The following is a 20,891-nucleotide window of genomic DNA, read 5'->3' as shown; positions in this document are numbered from 1 at the left end:
TATTCCTTCTCCACCAAACTTAACAGTTGGCACTATGCATTCGGGCAGGTAGCGTTCTCCTGGCATCCGCCAAACCCATATTCGTCCTTACCACTTTGTGGCTGAGCCGTTGCTGCTTCTAGACGTTTCCACTTCACAATAACAGCACTTACAGTTGAGCTCAGCTCGAGCAGCGCAGACATTTGACGAACTGACTTGCTGGAAAGGTGGCATCCTATGATGGTGCCACGTTGAAAGTCACTGAGCTCTTCAGTAAGGCCATTCTACTGCCAATGTTTGTCTATGGAGGTTGCATGGCCGTGTGCTCGATTGTATGCACTTGTCAGCAACAGCTGTGGCTGAAATAGCCGAATCCACTGATTTGAAGAGGTGTCCACATACTTTTGTATATATAGTGTAGCTGGTCTGATGTACAGAAGCTCCTTTTCTGTCATAGGAAATTATGGCAGAAACATTATGTACAAAAAAAGTTATGATCAGCACAAAAAAAACACAACCTAGCAGAATTGGTGAGGAGCCTGTAAAACAGAAGCTATCCATTTTAGTGACATTCTATTCTTTATAACCTTAATTTAACTAGGCAAGTCAGTTAAGAACAAATAAGACAGTGGCTTAACTGCCTTGTTCAGGGGCAGAACAACAGATTTTTTACTTTGTCAGCTCAGGGATTCGATCTAGCAACCTTTCGGTTACCGGCCCAACGCTCTAACCACTAGGCTACCTGCCGCCCCATACCATGACTTATATTATATTTCTCCTTGTAATACTGAGGATGTCTCTCATGTCATCCCTGTTTAAAAGTAAGGTACTATATAGGGAATAGTGTACCATTTGGTACACCATCTGCTCCACATTCTCCATACGATCGATCTGCTCTACAGGCAATAATCTCTGCACTCTACACAGACCAAGCCAGTGATAGTCTCTCAACCCTCTCCCCCTCTTTATGAAAAAGGTAAGAGACACTAACACACAAACTGGCCTCTCTTACAAAATATATTTTATCTCAATGAGAATAACCTGCAAAGGTTACATTTAAGGAGGATGGGGGAGATGGTGAAGAGGAGAGATAGGGAGGGGGAGTTAATGGTAGTGGTTGGGTTCTCTTTCAGAACTGAACACCCTTGGCTGCATGGTGGTTTCTCCTTGAGAGTGACACTTTCAGCTCAATTAATGAAGTGACTCTATTGCCCCCCTCCTCCCTCCCCCATCTCTCCTCTCCACCATCTCCCCCATCCTCCCATCTCTCCTCCCATCATCCCTCTCTCCTGACCAAGGACAGTAATGAAGTGACTATTATCCCCATCTCCTCCGTCTCTCCCCCTCCCTCCCTCATCTCACCCATCATCTCTCCCCTACCCCCCCATTCAGGACAGATGTACCAGCAGGACAAGGACACTGTGTCTGCTCTGAGCCAAATGGCACCCTATTCCCTATTTGGTGCACTACTTTGGACCAGGGCCCAGCCAAAAGTAGTGCACTATATAGGGAATAGGGTGCCATTTGGGAGGTAGCTGTGTCTGATCTGAGCCAAACTCCCCCAGTCACCTTCACCCTCCCTCAACCCCGACCATGAGCCTGCATACCAAATCCTCACCCTCCCTCCCTCACCTTCCCCCACCCTGCTGCTCACCCTCCTTACCCTCCCTCCCTCCTCAAACCCCCTGCCCAGACCATGAGCCATGAGGCTGCATAGCAAGTCATCATTAACCCATCAGACACTGCTAGGATCATGAGGATGGAACTTGACCCCTCTCAAAGGCCTATAATTGACCCCTAGGGACCCAGGCTGATTGTCCCCTCTCCACCGTGCAGGGGGAGCAGGTGTGTGTGTGTGTGTGTGTATGTGTGGTACATTGTTTGCATCAGTCTGGATACATAAGGTGCACACACCACGTACACACACGGGTGATACTGCTAATACCTCCTGATACGGATGCAGAGGGAGGACCACACACACCTGTAACATCACCCTTCATCTCAATGAAATACTCATTTTCATATTGTAGCATTGACGCCTTTAAAATGTGTCTTAAATAAGTAAACAGCCCAGAATGAAGAAAGAGAGAAAGTACAAACATATGAAAGAAATGGAGGGAGAAAAATAGAGAAAGAAACAGAAACAAAGAGAGACACTGAGAAAGAGAGCGGTTTGAAATCAAGAGTTCTCCCTTGAGGAGCAGACTGTCCCTAAATGTCCCCTAAATGACCCTAAATGTCCCCTAAATGACCCTAAATGTCCCCTAAATGACCCCTAAATGCCCCCTAAATGACCCTAAATGTCCCCTAAATGACCCTAAATGTCCCCTAAATGACCCTAAATGCCCCCGAAATGTCCCCTAAATGACCCTAAATGTCCCCTAAATGACCCTAAATGACCCTTCTCTCCAATTAAGAGAGAATGCTGCTGTGCTACTGTCAAACTGTGGTAAAGTGGTGGTGCATGCTAAACTGCTAACTAGCTACTTGATATACACACTCCTATAGAGGGCATACAGCTCACTGACAGACAGAAGGAGTGTACTATGTAACTACTCCACACACCTATACACACTACATTAGACGGCATCAAATCAAAGTTTATTTCTCACGTGCGCCGAATACAACAGGTTACAGTGAAATGCTTACTTACAGGCTCTAACCAGTAGTGCAAAAAAGGTATTAGGTGAACAGTAGGTAAGTAAAGAAATAAAAACAACAGTAAAAAGACAGCGAAAAATAACAGTAGCGAGGCTATATACAGTAGCGAGGCTATATACAGTAGCGAGGCTACATACAGACACCGGTTAGTCAGGCTGATTGAGGTAGTATGTACATGTATGTATAGAAGTGACTATGCATATATGATCAACAGAGAGCAGCAGCAGCGTAAAAGAGGGGGGGGGGGGGGGGGACACACAATGCAAATAGTCCGGGTAGCCATTTGATTACCTGTTCAGGAGTCTTATGGCTTGGGGTGAAAACTGTTGAGAAGCCTTTTTGTCCTAGACTTGGCACTCCGGTACCACTTGCCATGTGGTAGTAGAGACAACCGTCATTGACTGCGGTGGCTGGGGTCTTTGACAATTTTTAGGGCCTTCCTCTGACACCCTGGTTTAGAGGTCCTGGATGGAAGGCAGCTTAGCCCCAGTGATGTACTGGGCCGTATGCACTACCCTCTGTGCCTTGTGGTTGGAGGCCAAGCAACTGCCGTACCAGGCAGTGATGCAACCAGTCAGGATGCTCTCAATGTTGCAGCTGTAGAACCTTTTGAGGAACTCAGGACCCATGCCAAATCTTTTTAGTTTCCTGAGGGGGAATAGGCTTTGTCGTGCCATCTTCACGACTGTCTTGGTGTGTTTGGACCATTCTAGTTTGTTGTTGATGTGGACACCAAGGAACTTGAAGCTCTCAACCTGCTCCACTACAGCCCCGTCAATGAGAATGGGGGCGTGTTCGGTCCTCCTTTTCCTGTAGTCCACAATCATCTCCTTAGTCTTGGTTACGTTGAGGGAGAGGTTGTTATTCTGGCACCACCCGGCCAGGTCTCTCACCTCCTCCCTATAGGCTGTCTGGTCGTTGTCGGTGATCAGGCCTACCACTGTTGTGTCGTCTGCAAACTTAATGATGGTGTTGGAGTCGTGCCTGGCCATGCAGTTGTGGGTGAACAGGGAGTACAGGAGGGGACTGAGCACACATCCCTGGGGGGCTCCAGTGTGGATGATCAGCGTGGCAGATGTGTTGCTACCTACCCTCACCACCTGGGGGCGGCCCGTCAGGAAGTCCAGGATCCAGTTGCAGAGGGAGGTGTTTAGTCCTGGGATCCTTAGCTTAGTGATGAGCTTTGAGGGTACTATGGTGTTGAACGCTGAGCTGTAGTCAATGAATAGCATTCTCAAGTGTTCCTTTTGTCCAGGTGTGAAAGGGCAGTGTGGAGTCCAATAGAGAGTGCATCATCTGTGGATCTGTTTGGGCGGTATGAAAATTGGAGTGCGTTTGGGTTTCTGGGATAATGCTGTTGATGTGAGCCATTACCAGCCTTTCAAAGCACTTCATGGCTATGGACGTGAGTGCTACGGGTCTGTAGTAATTTAGACAGGTTGCCTTTGTGTTCTTGGGAACAGGGACTGTGGTGGTCTGTTTGAAATATGTTGGTATTACAGACTCAATCAGGAACATGTTGAAAATGTCAATGAAGGCACCTGCCAGTTGGTCAGCACACGTCCTGGTAATCCGTCTGGCCCCGTAGCCTTGTGTATGTTGACCTGTTTAAAGGTCTTACTCATGTTGGCTACGGAGAGCGTGATCACACAGTCATCTGGAACAGTTGATGCTCTCATGCATGCCTCAGTGTTGCTTGCCTCGAAGCGAGCATAGAAGTGATTTAGCTCATCTGGTAGGCTCGTGTCACTGGGCAGCTCGCGGCTTTGCTTCGCTTTGTAGTCTGTAATAGTTTGCAAGCCCTGCCACATAAGACGAGCGTCGGAGCCGGTGTAGTACGATTCAATCTTAGCCCTGTATTGACGCTTTGCCTGTTTGATGGTTCGTCGCAGGGCATAGCAGGATTTCTTGTAAGCTTCCGGGTTAAAGTCCCGCACCTTGAAAGCGGCAGCTCTACCCTTTAGCTCATTGTGAATGTCACCTGTAATCCATGGCTTCTTGTTGGGGGTATGTACGTACAGTCACTGTGGGGACGACGTCCTCAATGCACTTATTGATAAAGCCAGTGACTGATGTGGTGTACTCCTCAATGCCATCGGAAGAATCCCAGAACATGTTCCAGTCTGTGATAGCAAAACAGTCCTGTAGTTTAGCATCTGCTTCATCTGACCACTTTTTTATAGACCGAGTCACTGGTGCTTACTGCTTTAATTTTGCTTGTAAGCAGGAATCAGGAGGATAGAGTTGTGGTCGGATTTACCAACTGGAGGGCGAGGGAGAGCGTTGTGTCTCTGTGTATGGAGTACAGGTGATCTAGAACTTTTTTCCCTCTGGTTGCACATATAACATGGTGATAGAAATTTGGTAGAACTGATTTAAGTTTCCCTCATTAGTCTCCGGCCACTAGAAGCACCGCCTCTGGGTGAGTGGTTTCCTGTTTGCTTATTTCATACTGCTGACTGAGCGCGGTCTTAGTGCCAGCATCTGTCTGTGGTGGTAAATAAACAGCCACGAAAAGTATAGCTGAAAACTCTCTAGGCAAGTAGTGTGGCCTGCAATTTATCACAATATACTCTACTTCAGGCGAGCAAAATCTAGAGACTTCTTTAGATTTCGTGCACCAGCTGTTGTTTACAAATATGCACAGACCGCCCCCCCTCGTCTCTCCCGGAGTGTTCTGATCTATCTAGCTGGTGCAGCGTATATCCCTGCTAGCTGAATATCCATGTCATCATTCAGCCACAATTCTGTGAAACATAGGATATACAGTTTTTGATGTCCCGTTGGTAGGATATTCGTGATCGTACCTCGTCTAATTTATTGTCCAATGATTGCACGTCGGCGAGTAATATTGACGGTAACGGCAGATTTCCCACTCGCCTTCTGGCGGGTCCTCACGAGGTATCCGGCTCTGTGTCCCCTGTACCTGCGCCTCTTCCTCTTGCAAATAACGGGGATGTCGGCCCTGTCGGGTGTTTGGAGAATGTCCCGTGCGTCCTGTTTGTTGTAGAAAATAACTTTATCAAAGGAAGATTGACAGACAGACAACTTTGACTAAACACTCAGGGAATGAGAAGTTCTACAAGCAGATCTCATATGAAGAAAGTGTTTAGCTTCAAGCTTCACGGTATGGGACTCACAGAGAGGATACAGTGTTCTCACGGTCAAACTGTAACTCTTTTGGATCTGGTTGTTAGGGAAACTGTATGTGGCTGGCTGGCCATAGCCCAAATGCTGTTTAAAAGCCCAGGTGGAAACATACAATACTGCTACTCCTCTGCCATAAGGCAAGGTACTTTAATTGGTTCCGAGAAGGCTATACAATATAGCTCTTATAGATGTAAGATGAGATCTTACAGATGACCTCTGCAGGCGCTGTACTGTACACCAAGACAAGTGGGTAAGATTGGTCTCAGTTATCCGCGCTCAGTAGACCCATTAATCATTTCTATTCATTGTACAAATAATCTTTGTTAAGACTAGAAAAAAAATCAGTAAAGGCATTTGGAGACAAAACAGCTATTGGGAAAAGGTATAATGTGTATTACAATTTCAGAAACTGTAGCATGCCAGTGTACAGTGAACAGTAATCCCCTTTATTGCCTCTAGGGAGCGCTTTTCATGCTGGTACAGTCCCAATGAGTAAGTCTGAGGCCCATGGATAAAAGTTGTCCTCTGACCAAGCAGCTGACACAGTCCTGAACAATAGTCTGATTTACTAACAGTCTTTCGAGTCTGGATACAGAGTCCTGACCCAGTCGAGAGAGAGAGAACCAGCTTTTGGAACTTCTGTGAGTGTAATGTTTACTGTTAATTGTTATTGTTTATTTCACTTTTGTTTATTATCTACTTCACTTGCTTTGGCAATGTTAACATATGTTTCCCATGCCAATAAAGCCCTTGAATTGAGTGAGTGAGTGAGAGTGAGTGAATGAGTGAATGAGTGAGTGAATGAGTGAGTGAGTGAGTGAGTGAGTGAGTGAGTGAGTGAGTGCGAGAGTGAGAGAGTGAGAGAGGGAGTGAGAGAGTGAGAGTGAGAGAGAGAGTGTATCCAGACCATATGTTATCAACAAGAATGCAGGCCAAGGTCTCTGCCATCTAGCATTTTTCAATTCAATTCAGTACAACCTCAGGAGTAAGGGGAAAGATCCTGGCTGATATCCATGCTCGGTGTGGTGGTGATCCTTGTCCTCCTTCGTCTTCTCCCTCACCCTCCTCCCTCCCCCTCCTCCCCCTCCTAGTTCTCAGTCTTTTCCCTCCCCTCCTCCGTCTTTTCCCTCCTCCACTTCCATTCCACCCTCTTCCATCTCCTCCTCCACATTCTCCTTCATACAGCAGATACATAGGCTTTGCTCCAGTTCTCACTTAATAGTGTCAACACCTGTATCAGACAGAGTGGAGATAGTAACATGCTCAGGGAGGATGGATCGATTCATAGCCCACGGATGGCAGACGGTCAATGGGCATTGATCCACTGAATCACCCCCTCTCCTCCTTAGTCCTCTCTCTCTCTTTCTCTCTCTCTGTGTATGCGGTAGTGTTGAACAATGAACACAAACACATTTGTGGTCTGCTGTGTGGCTCAATTGGTAACAGGATGTCTCTAGCAACACACGACTAGGTTGTGGGTTTAATTCCCGCAGGGATCACAAACACTTCAACACAGAGGCCTGTTAGGGCGCAACCAGTGTGTTCCCAAGGGGGCTGTAGACACACACACACGCATACATACACGCACACACTGGGGCTTTCCATGAGAATGAGCTCTAAGTCAATGTAAATCATGTGTGAAATGATAATGAGTTGATGTCAATGGGGTATATTATTAGACTGACTGCATTCCTGTTGGGTTCAGACCATTTGAACCGGAATGCTCTGGGAATGGACGTATGGAATGGATTGTCTGCCTAGGCATGTGTTGATAGAATCAATGATTATCAAAGCACACACATCGTTCATTGCATTACAAACTCCTTTGAATATTGTCCAAATCGAAGAACACACATCATTACGTTGGAACCTTCTCAGAATGACCCACAGCATCTACTATCACAAAACGGTCTTCTGCTACTTCTAAAATCTAGATACTACTGTAATAGCGACCAAGCTAGTCCAGTAAAACTGTCACACCTGCTCCCGCTCTCCCTCTCTGGCTCTCGAGGGCGCCAGGCTGCCCTTCATTACGCACACCTGTCACTAACATTACGCGCAGAAGCGCTCATTGGACTCACCTGGACTCCTTCCCTTTGTTGATTGGCCGGTCTAGTTGTCTGCTCCCCTGGTTGTTCCCTGTGTCTGCGTTAATGTCGTTATGTGTTTATGTCGAGACGCTGTCCTGTCCTGTTCCACGTCCGTGCTAATTAAATGTTCGCTCCCTGTACTTGCTTCTCATCGCCAGCGTCGACCCTTACAAAACCCACTGGGCACAGACATCATTTCAACGTCTAGTTTTGATTTATTTTTGGTTGAGATTCAGGTGAAAAGTTAGGTGAAAAAAATACTCAATTCCCTTACGTTGATTACTTTTTGGAAATCCAATCAGTTTTTCCATGTTAATTCAATGTCATCAGATACATTTTGTTGTTGAAATTATGTGGAAACAACGAAGATGGAAGTAAACAGCGGCAGAAACAGGTCCTTATAGGGACGTACAACCCCCTCTGCCCATGAGCAGTATACACACACACACGCACGCAGGCACGCACACACACTTCTGGCAGGGTTATACGTAGAGTGCAATAGAGGAACTGAGACAGATTTTGTTCTAAATAGCATAAGACTCCTAGCTGAGTAGTCAGCCCAGATTGGGCAAACATGTAAACACGTTTTTAGGGGTAAGAATCGACCGTGTTGTTGATGCACTGTGCATACTTTTTAGTCCAAGACTAGGCTTAATCTGTCTGGGAAACTACCCCTTTATGTCTGTTTTATAATCCCTAAAAAAACAAATACAGAGTGAACATAAAAAAAGGGGTGAAAATGTAACATGGGACTCTATGACCGTTTTTTTTATCGTAATATCCCCCTGGGATTTTCAACAACATTTAGAAAACTTTCCAAGACTACGAGCTCTGCAAAAAAGACTGAGCACGGGCTGAGGTGTTGTGTGCTGTGGGGAGGGGGTGAGAGTGTATTTTGTCTTTGCAGACTAGTGTTTGGCATCTCCACTTAGCACTACCCAATGGGCACACACATGTTTGAATCGACATTGTTTCTTCGCCATTTAATGAAATGACGTTGAACCAACGTGGAATAGACGTTGAATTGACGTCTGTGCCCAGGCGATAGTTTCTGTTGCTGCAAACAAAGAACTCCAGGGTGAAGTTTCCCCTAGGTACAGATCTAGGATCAGCTTCCCTTGCCCCTATCCTAACCTTAACCATTAGTGAGGAAAATGCTCAACTGACCCAAGATCAGCGTCTAGGAGTAAATTCACCCTACACCAACAAAAGCACAGCACATCAGAGCTGCGGGAGAACTTTAGCGTTAGGAACAGCTTGGATGGCCATTTGTCTAATGAGTGATCACTCACGCGGCTCAGCTCCCTATTACCAGGCCATATGTTAGTTAGATAGAGGACCAGAACCACAGGCCAAACCATGCCTGAAACCTGTTACTCTTTACTTTGCTGGTTTGTCAGCTAAGCCTCTCACCGTGAAGCTTTTTTTTGAAGGGACACATTCATATTCAAGATAGGCTACAAGACAGAGGGATCAGACGGAGTGCACGGAAAGAGAAACGATCAAAACAACCACAGTGGGGCCTAGTCGTGTTACAGGTTGTACCTTTTGAGGGAGTCAAAAACCAAAAGCCTGGAGAAAGTGTGTGTGGTGGGGGAGGGGGGCGGGGCGGTCTGTGTGTGGGCGTGCGTTTGTGTCTCAAAAGAAAAAGGAAGATGGCCATCTGCTACGCACATGTAAGTACACCACTTATTAAATAAAACAAGTAAAATTCCACGTGCAAAGTGCATTCCACGGGGCACGTTTATAAGTCAGTGTTCCAAAAAATAATCAAATTAGGAAAAGTTATGGCACACCTGAGAGTTGGGGAACCACTGCTCTAGGCTACCATCTGGAAATGGACATACATTATTTCATCCATAAAAGTCATCAGGCAAAAACACACACGCGCGCGCACACACGCTTGTTTTCTACCTTTTAAAGGGAAAGCTGTATGGTGAAAGGTTTCCATGTCTGTCTACAGGCTACGTTGTGGCTTTGTCTGAAGTCCACTTTAACCTCTCAATCTATGCATGTCTGCTGCCTAGGCGTGCATGGAATGCTAATGCTATAGATCTCTATGTCAATAAAGGGTCTAACCCTAACCCACTGCACCGCTGTGACAGGCTGAGGGGTCAAAGCCCACTGGTGGTGTCTTAATAGGACCCAGCCATCCTTCTCTGAGCTCTGGTGGTGTGCGTAAGACCCATCTATCCCTTGCCATTCCCTTGGTTCATATCAAGGCGCGGATGTACCGTGTGTTGCAATGGAATGCAGACTGTTGGTAATCTCTGTAGAAAGCTTGAGACTCAGATCATTCACCAGAATCCTTCTCCAAGCCTATAAGTCTCAGCCATCCATCTCCAACCCTATAAGACCCAGCCATCCTTCTCCAAGCCTATAAGAACCAGCCATCCTTCTACAAGCCTATAAGACTCAGCCATCCTTCTCCAAGCCTATAAGACCCTGCCATCCTTCTCCAAGACTATAAGACCCAGCAGTCCTTCTCCAAGCCTATAAGACCCAACTATTCTTCTACAAGCCTATAAAAACCAGCCATCCTTCTCCAAGCCTATAAGACCCAGCCATCCAACTCTAAGCCTACAAGACCCAGCCATCCTTCTCTAAGCCTACAAGACCCAGTCATCCTTCTCCAAGCCTATAAGACCCTGCCATCCTTCTCCAAGCCTATAAGACCCCACCATCCTTCTCCAAGCCTATAAGACCCAGTCATCCTTCTCCAAGCCTATAGACCCAGCCATCCTTCTCCAAGCCTATAAGACCCAGCCATCCTTCTCCAAGCCTATAAGACCCAGCCATCCTTCTCCAAGCCTATAAGAACCAGCCATCCTTCTAAAAGCCTATAAGACCCAGCCATCCTTCTACAAGCCTATAAGACCCAGCCATCCTTATCCAAGCCTATAAGACCCAGCCATCCTTCTCCAAGCCTATAAGACCCTGCCATCCTTTTTCAAGCCTATAAGACGCAGCCATCCTTCACCAAGCCAACTGGTGGTGTGTATATGGTATATGGATCCTTGGTCAAACCTCCATGCCTCCTGTTGACGCACGTGCGCGCACACACACACACACACACACACACACACACACACACACACACACACACACACACACACACACACACACACACACACACACACACACACACACACACACACACACACACACACACACACACACCAGTGTGCTTGATTAAACTGGGGCTGGAGGAAGAGGATAGCAGTTTGGGCCTAAACACCTCCACAATTCTCTGGGCTAAGATAGACATGCACAGGGAAATAACTGATGTGAGAAAAACACAGAGGGAGAGGAGGCTTTGAGAAATGGGCAATTATAAAGAAATGGAAGTGTTTTTGAGAGAAAAGTATTAGTCAGGCAAACCAAGTGTTGAAGCTATATGCTGCGAGATCATGAGTTGAGATTTGGATGGAAGTGACAGCAACATACCATGAGTTTCTGTTTCTGCTTCTTCGTTCAGATGAAGCAGATGACTTCTCTGTTTCCCCTCCTCTCCTGTTTTCATTTAGCTGTGGACATAAAGACGGACACAGGTCAGAGGTCATAGATCACGTGCAGAACCCTAATGGTTACAGTTTCTCTATTTTCACTCAATTACAGAGAAACTGTCTACAGAACAGGCATGAAGAACATGTGCTGAACCACAACAATGACAGTCAGTTTCTCTGTGCTGAAAACCTGTAGGACCCGGGTATTAAGAACAACAAAAGTATAAACTTAACATGTAAAGCGTTGGTCCCATGTTTCATGAGCTGAAATAAAAGATACTAGAAATGTTCCATACGCACAAAAAGCTTACTTCTCTCAAGTTTTGTGCATACATTTTTTAATATCCCTGTTAGTGAGCATTTCTCCTTTGCCAAGATAATCCATACACCTGACAGATATGGCATATCAAGAAGCTGATTAAACAGCATGATCATTACACAGGTGCACCTTGTGCTGGGGACAATAAAAGGAGCGTGCAATTGGCATGCAGGACTGTCCACCAGAGCTGTTGCCAGATAATTGAATGTTCATTTCTCTACCATAGGCCGCCACCAACATCGTTTTAGATCATTTGGCAGTTCATCCAACTGGCCTCACAACCGCTGACCACGTGTAATCACGCCAGCCCGGGACCTCGACATCCGGCTTCTTCAAATGAGGGATCGTCTGAGACTCAACGGCTGGCCATGCTTTTTAACCTGGCTACCCCTACCCGGTCAACTGCCCGGCACCCTCCACAGCAACCCGTCAAAGCCCCCACCATTTCTCCTTCTCCCAAATCCAGATAGCTGATGTTCTGAAAGAGCTGCAAAATCTGGACCCCTACAAATCAGCCGGGCTAGACAATCTTGACCCTCTCTTTCTAAAATGATCTGCCAAAATTGTTGCAACCCCTATTACTAGCCTGTTCAACCTCTCTTTCGTATCGTCTGAGATTCCCAAAGATTGGAAAGCTGCCGCGGTCATCCCCCTCTTCAAAGGGGGTGACACTCTCGACCCAAACTGCTACAGACCTATATCTATCCTACCCTGTCTTTCTAAGGTCTTCAAAAGCCAAGTTAACTTCTTGCGAATATAGGGGGTGCTGTTTCGACTTAGCATAAATCGGGCTCCAGATTAAACGGCTTCCTACTCAATTCTTGCTCGTACAATATGCATATTATTATTATTATTGGATAGAAAACACTCTAGTTTCTATAGCCGTTGGAATTTTGTCTCTGAGTGAAACAGAACTCCTTCTACAGCACTTTTCATGACAGGGAGTGAGATTTCAGACATCTTGGCCCCTGTTCCCAGGTCGGTTGTAATGTCCCTGTAAATGCTATGGAGAAACAGACACTGCCTACGTCTTCCTCTGGATGTCAGTACGTGGTGACGCTTTGAATGGAGTCGATTGCGCAATCAGGGCCTGTATAAAACACCAAATACCGGAAGTAGCTTTCTTTTGCTGCCTGCGCCTGACGCACGAAGGACTTCGGACTTGCCTCCTTCCAAGCAGTTGTTTAGCCAGTAATATTTCTCCGGTCATGTTTTTACTCGTTATAGGTGTTAAAAACATCATAAGGTTGTTCATTTGAACCGTTTTATAGCAATTTATATCCGTTTAGGGCGATTTTATGGCATTTCTGTGTAATACACTTTGAAGCGCTGGGCACTTTTCGAGTGCATGGTGAACGTTAGTGACCATTTCGACCGGACAACAGGAGATCTTTCGACCAAAAGACAATTAGACCGGAGAAAGGATTCATTGCCCAAGATTCCTATGGAAGAACAGCTCATAGTAAGAACAATTTATGATGATAAATCGTGTTTCTGTCGAAAAATGTTAAACGCTTATGCCGCCATTTTGTTTGGTATAGCTTCGCTTGGCGCAACCTGTATTGAAAAGTAAGGATAAGTAAAAAATGTAATTCAGCGATTGTATTAAGAATTAAATTGTCTATCAATCGCTGTCCACCCTGTATTTTTTAGTCAAGTTTATGAGTATTTATGTATAAGACTAGATCACTGTCTAATATGGCGCCCGACATTTTCTGACCAGCTGGTCTACTTTTCTCATTGTCTAACCATGATTTTGGTGGCTAAATATGCACATTTTCGAACAAACTGTATTTGTACGTTGTAATATGATGTTACAGGAGTGTCATCTGAAGAATTCTGAGAAGGTTAGTGAAAAAACTAATACATTTTGGTGGTGATAATGCTATCGCTCTTTTTGCCGTGAATCAATGCTGGGGTAATGTTTGCACATGTGCTATGCGAATATAACGATTTATTGTGTTTTCGCTGTAAGACACTTAGAAAATCTGAAATATTAGCTGGATTCACAGGATCTGTGTCTTTCAATTAGTGTACGCTGTGTATTTTTAAGAAATGTTTTATGATTAGTAATTAGGTAATACACGTTGCTCTCTGTATTTTTTCTAGTCGAGTTGTGATGGTGGGTGCAATTGTAAACTATGATTTATACCTGAAATATGCACATTTTTCTAACAAAACCTATCCTATACCATAAATATGTTATCAGACTGTCATCTGATGAGGTTTTTTCTTGGTTAGTGGCTATCAATATCTTTATTTGGCCGAATTGGTGATAGCTACTGATGCAGTAAGAAAATGGTGGAGTAAGAAAATTGTTGTCTTTTGCTAACAGTGGTTAGCTAATAGATTTACATATTGTGTCTTCCCTGTAAAACATTTTACAAATCAGAGATGATGGCTTGAATCACAAGATCTGTATCTTTCATTTGGTGTCTTGGACTTGTGATTTCATGAACATTTTATTTTATGATATCCCTGTAACTTTAGGCTAGGCTATGCTAGTCAGCTTTTGTGTTGGGGGGGATCCCGGATCCGGGTTAGGGAGGCGTTAGAGGTTAGCGACCATTTCGAATCCCACCGTACCTTCTCCGCTATGCAATCTGGTTTCAGAGCTGGTCATGGGTGCACCTCAGCCACGCTCAAGGTACTAAACGACATCATAACCGCCACCGATAAGAGACATTACTGCGCAGCCATATTCATCGACCTGGCCAAGGCTTTCGACTCTGTCAATCACCACATTCTTATTGCCAGACTCGACAGCCTTGGTTTCTCAAATGATTGCCTCGCCTGGTTTACCAACTACTTCTCTGATAGAGTTCAGTGTGTCAAATCGGAGGGCCTGTTGTCCGGACCTCTGGCAGTCTCTATGGGGGTGCCACAGGGTTCAATCCTTGGACCGACTCTCTTCTCTGTATACATCAATGATGTTGCTCTTGCTGCTGGTGATTCTCTGATACACCTCTACGCAGACAACACCATTCTGTATACTTCTGGCCCCTCTTTGGACACTGTGTTAACCTCTCTGGGGCAGGTGGACCGGCCAATAGCCAGGGAAAATACAGAGCGCCAAATTCAAATAACATGATATAAAAATCAAACTTTCATTAAATCACACATGTAAGATACCAAATTAAAGCTACACTCGTTGTGAATCCAGCCAACATGTCAGATTTCAAAAAGGCTTTTCGGCGAAAGCATAAGATGCTATTATCTGATGATAGCACAACAGTAAACAAAGAGAGTAGCATAATTCAACACTGCAAGCACGACACAAAATGCAGAAATAAAATATAAATCATGCCTTACCTTTGCCGAAATTCTTTTGTTGGCCCACCAATATGTCCCATAAACATCACAAATGGTCCTTTTGTTCGATTAATTCCGTCGATATATATCCAAAATGTCAATTTATTTGGACCGTTTCATCCAGAAAAACACAGCTTCCAACTTTCGCAACGTCACTACAAAATATATCAAAAGTTACATGTAAACTTTACCAAAACATTTCAAACTACTTTTGTAATACAACGTTAGGTATTTTTAAAATGTTAATAATCGATCAATTTGAAGACGGGATGATCTGTGTTCAATACAAAAAGAAAACAAACTGACGCAACTTTTTTCGTAACGTGCCTCTTCTCAAAAAATGTACTTCATGTGACCCTCATTTACGATAGCCCTACTTCTTCACTACACAAAGGAATAACCTCAACCGATTTCCAAGGACTGGTGACATCCAGTGGAAGCGGTAGGAACTGAAAGCAAGTCCATTAGAAATCTGGTGTCTCTAAGAAAACTCATTGAAAAGACAGTGACATCAAAAAAATACAAATTCTGAATGGTTTGTCCTCAGGGTTTTGCCTGCTACATATGTTCTGTTATTCTCACAGACATGATTCAAACAGTTTTAGAAACTTCAGAGTGTTTTCTATCCAAATCTACTAATAATATGCATATCTTATATTCTGGAGATGAGTAGCAAGCAGTTGAATTTTGGCATGCTATTTTTCCGAAAGTGAAAATGCTGCCCCTGCCCTCAAGAAGTTAACTAACCTCCAGACGAGCTTCAATGCCATACAACTCTCCTTCCGTGGCCTCCAACTCCGCTTAAACGCAAGTAAAACTAAATGCATGCTATTCAACCGATCACTGCCCGCACCTGCTCACCCGTCCAGCATCACTACTCTGGACGGCTCTGACGTAGAATACGTGGACACTTACAAATACCTAGGTGTAGGGTTAGACTGTAAACTCTCCTTCCAGACTCACATTAAGCATCTCAAATCCAAAATTAAATCTAGAATCGGCTTCCTATATCGCAACAAAGCATCCTTCACTCATGCTGCCAAACATACCCTCGTAAAACTGACCATCCTACCGATCCTCAACTTCGGTGATGTCATCTATAAAATAGCCTCCAACACTCTACTCTACAAACTGGATGCAGTCTATCACAGTGCCATCCGTTTTGTCACCAAAGCCCCATACACTACCCACCATTGCGACCTGTACGCTCTCGTTGGTTGGCCCTCGCTTCATACTCGTCGCCAAACCCACTGGCTACAGGTTATCTACAAGTCTCTGCTAGGTAAAGCCCCGCCTTATCTCAACTCACTGGTCACCATAGCAGCACCCACTCGTAGCATGCGCTCCAGCAGGTATATCTCACTGGTCAGCCCCAAAGCCAATTCCTCCTTTGGTCGTCTTTCCTTCCAGTTCTCTGCTGCCAATGACTGGAATGAACTACAAAAATCTCTGAATCTGGAAACACTTATCTCCCTCACTAGCTTTAAGCACCAGCTGTCAGAGCAGCTCTCAGATTACTACACATGTACATAGCCCATCTATAATTTAGCCCAAACAACTACCTCTTCCCCTACTGTATTAATTTTTTTATTTTGCTCCTTTGCACCCCATTATTTCTATTTCTACTTTGCACATTCTTCCACTGCAAATCTACCATTCCAGTGTTTTACTTGCTATATTGTATTTACCTCGCCACCATGGCCTTTTTTGACTTTACCTCCCTTATCTCACCTCATTTGCTCACTTGTATATAGACTTATTTTTCTACTGTATTATTGACTGTATGTTTTTTTTACTCCATGTGTAACTCTGTGTTGTTGTATGTGTCGAACTGCTATGCTTTATCTTGGCCAGGTCGCAGTTGCATATGAGAACTAGTTCTCAACTAGCCTACCTGGTTAAATAAAGGTGAAATAAAAAAAAGACCAGCCACCCGGACAGCTGATGAAACTGTGAGATTGCTCAACTGAATAATTTCTGCAAAAACTGTCAAACCGTCTCAGGGAAGCTCATCTGTGTGCTCGTTGTCCTCACCAGGGTCTTAACCTGACTGTAGTTTGGCGTCGTAACCGACTTCAGTGGGCAAATGCTCACCTTTGATGGCCACTGGCATGCTGGAGAAGTGTGCTCTTCATGGATTAATCCCGGTTTCAACTGTACCGAGCAGATGGCAGACAGCATGTGTGGCGCTATGTGGATGAGCGGTTTGCTTTTGTCAACGTTTTTAAAAGAGTGCCCCATGGTGGCGGTGGGGTTATGGTATGAGCAGGCATAAGTGTCTGTGCATTTTATCAATGGCAATTTGAATGCACAGAGATACTGTGACGAGATCCTGAGGCCCATTGTCGTGCCATTCATTCGCCGCCATCACTTCATGTTTCAGAATGATACTGCACCGCCCCATGTCGCAAGGATCTGTACACAATTCCTGGAAGCTGAAAATGTCCCAGTTCTTCCATGGCCTGCGTACTCACCAGGCATATCACCCATTGAGCGTGTTTGGGATGCTCTGGATCGAGGTGTATGACAGCATGTTCCAGTTCCCGCCAATATCCAGCAACTTCACACAGCCATTGAAGAGGGTGAGACAACATTCCACAGGCCACAATCAACTCTATGTGAAAGAAATGTGTCGTGCTACATGAGGCAAATGGTGGTCACACCAGATACTGACTGGTTTACCGATCCACGCCCCTACTTTTTTTCCCTAAGGTACTTTATCTGTGACCAACAGATGCATATCTGCATTCCCAGTCATGTGAAATCCATAGATTAGGGCCTAATGAATTTATTTCAATTGACTGATTTCCTTGTATGAACTATAACTCAGTGAAATGTTCGAAATTATTGCAAGTTGCGTTTCTATTTTAGTTAAGTGTATAAAATAAGCCTCTATAAGGCGGTTCAAATGGTGAGATTTGGCGAGCCAATCACAGAGACTGCGCCAGCGTTTTACCCATGGGAATATTACGCTGATACTCAGCTGGAGGGAGAAATAGAAGGGGACAGAGAATAAAAAATGCATGCAGCTGCCGCCTCAAATAGTTCCAATCGTGTATGTGTCTGTGCCTGTGTCTGTGGCTGTGCCTGTGTCTGTGCCTGAGCCTGTGTCTGTGCGCACGCATGCGTGTGCGTGTGTGCGTGTGCGTGTGTTACCAGTCAAGTACAATTATAATGCCTGCCGCCAAGGTAGCCTGGAGGGTAGGAGCGTTGGGTCAGTAACCAAAAGGTTGCTGGATCGAAACCCAGAGCTGATAAGGGGAAAGGTATCCCCCTTGAACCATACGGTTCAGTTAATTGGTCCTTTATTTGTGTGTAACACAGTCTCTCTCTCTCTCCTCACACTGGTTCTATCTGATGCTAACCTTGATTAGGATTACCATTATTTCTATCTCTACTTTGCACATTCTTCCACTGCAAATCTACCATTCCAGTGTTTTACTTGCTATATTGTATTTACTTCGCCACCATGGCCTTTTTTTTGCCTTTACCTCCCTTATCTCACCTCATTTGCTCACATTGTATATAGACTTATTTTTCTACTGTATTATTGACTGTATGTTTGTTTTACTCCATGTGTAACTCTGTGTTGTTGTATGTGTCGAACTGCTTTGCTTTATCTTGGCCAGGTCGCAGTTGTAAATGAGAACTTGTTCTCAACTTGCCTACCTGGTTAAATAAAGGTGAAATAAAAATAAATAAAAAATGAGCATCTCATGCATTATACATAGGTAAACTAGCATACATTGCTAAATACACGTTGCTAGCACTAACTGACTTGTCAAAATGGATATTCAACTTAGTGTGGCTAATGAGCCTCAATGCTTTTAACTTTTCCTACTTTGCTCTTCTGTTCTTTTCAGTTTCCTTTCTTTGCCACAAGTGTCTAAGTTAGTCCCTGCTGAAAATAATTATATGGCAGCGCAATGGAGGGCCAACTACATTACTGCTAGTAGCTATTCCTGCCTGTTTGAACTATTCTATTCTATTCTGATGGAATGACAATACTTTGGAGTGGATTTCAAAGTGATTGACTGGCTTTGACAACTGTACCGTCAAATATCTACAGATAGAAGCGCTAGCTGTCTGTGGAGGCATTCTCCCCCATTAGATGTACAATTCCAGGCTGTGTGTATTCTACCTCTTACAGACGCTGGGATAGAATGGAGAATCATAATGTCCCGAGAGTATTCCGGAACCAAAGCCTAAGCCATCACTGTCGCCATCATCATCCTTCTATCCATCCACACCATATTGCCAGCAGTATTCTACAGAACCAACAAGACACCAAACTGACACTTGCAGCTCCCCAACCACCCATAGAACAAAAACAAGAACACACTCACACCAGCCCCCATATAGCATATGCACACATTTTGTGATTACATCTACACATCTACACAATGCAATCACGGCCTGAGTAGGTAACTAAGCGAGGAAGAGAGATGCTCCGAAATTATACACTGTTATCACAGGGTTTGCACTGTGAGGCTCTTCACAGTAAACACCCAGGGAATCAATAAACCTCCACAGTCGTACAGAGGATATAGAGGCACACATCTACAGTATGTGGAACCAAAATCCAACTGTAGGAGAGCAACAGAGGTGTTTTAAACCAATTTTACAGCCTACTTGTTTACAAACAATCCAATATCATCGGCTCTATTTGCTTCCTGGACAGACAGACAATAGATCTGTCTCACTATCAGGCAAGTCTATCAATACCTAACTCCCCCCCCCCCCCTCCCATATATCAACAACAGCCATACTTAGAAGTGTGTACTGAAACAAAAGGGGTCAAAGTCTATCTATCCTGCCAAGCTGGTAGCAAAAACGCCTCTCCAATGCCCTGTGCTTAGTGCTATTGTGGTTGGCAGGTAGCCTAGCGGTTAAGGGCATTGGGCCAGTAACCGAAAGGTCGCTGGTTTGAATCCCCGGGCTGACTGGGTGTAAACTTGGCCGATGTTCCCTTGAGTAAGGCACTTGACCCTCATTTCTCCAAGGTTGCGGTCAATAATGACTGATCCTTAGCTGTGACCACACTCTCTGAGGATGTCTCAGGAGGAGTGGCATATGCAAAAAAAAAAAACATGTATAATACACACATGAAATAGGACACACGAAAGCACCCACCTAATTACTATCTGCTAGAGTAGCTGGTGGAGAGAAGGCAACAGTAGAGAGGGTCTGCATTATTTTCAGATCTCCATGGTAACCTTGCACAGGGGGAAAGTGGAGCACCAATAGGATCAGAGAGAGAGACTCAGCAAGGCGGCGGTATCGGGTGTATGTTACGTGGGGTGAGGGGGAGATCGGCAACCTTTGCACACACACACACACACACAGCAACAACTAAAGGGTGGCGGTATAGTATAGATCCTTGCCTCGTGGGAGACTAGAAAGGCCAGGCCATTGAGGGTCCGAGTGAAAGAGAGAAAATAGAGAATGAAAGACCACCAGGCAATAGGTTTCATCTACATCCACTCAACATAAACCCTTTCACGTAGGGCTTCTAAATCCCTTTTACGCGCCAATCGTTGACATTTAAGCATCGACCGCTGTGTGAGAGATTTACAAATCAAGCCTGTAGGTAATTGAATATTCAGGCTCTGAGTGAGTTTATTGTTGCATCTACTGTCAGACTCATTGAAAATCGGCTGTGGAGTACCAGAAGGATGTGGTTCGGGACCTTGTTCGGGATCTAATGTCGTCTTACACACTTTGATCATCCTACCTCATTTATTTCAGGGCACTCCTATGCAGAGGGCCTTGCAATGTGACAATACTTCGATCTTACAAACGGCTAAGCGTTCTTCAATAACAGCTTTCGCTTCTCTTTTTGTCATTCTTTGAAAAGTACCAGATGACTTAGAC

The 20,891-nt window shown here is 44.8% G+C and overlaps 1 protein-coding gene across 2 annotated transcripts in view; it reads right to left on the bottom strand.

The window, feature by feature from the left end:
* LOC129866607 (tetraspanin-18-like) overlaps nt 1-20,891 on the bottom strand; it is a 107,330-nt gene that overhangs the window by 23,219 nt on the left and 63,220 nt on the right. For both annotated transcript variants that reach the window (XM_055939363.1, XM_055939362.1), the window contains one exon: nt 11,328-11,407. In XM_055939363.1, the coding sequence (XP_055795338.1) occupies nt 11,328-11,330 (3 nt within the window). In that variant the 5' untranslated portion in view covers nt 11,331-11,407. The remainder of the gene's footprint in view (nt 1-11,327; nt 11,408-20,891) is intronic.

Source organism: Salvelinus fontinalis, chromosome 12 (genome assembly GCF_029448725.1).
Source record: "Salvelinus fontinalis isolate EN_2023a chromosome 12, ASM2944872v1, whole genome shotgun sequence".
Taxonomy (NCBI): domain Eukaryota; kingdom Metazoa; phylum Chordata; class Actinopteri; order Salmoniformes; family Salmonidae; genus Salvelinus; species Salvelinus fontinalis.
The sequence above is the reverse complement of the archived record's forward strand: the minus strand, read 5'-3'. Positions and strand labels throughout refer to the sequence as shown.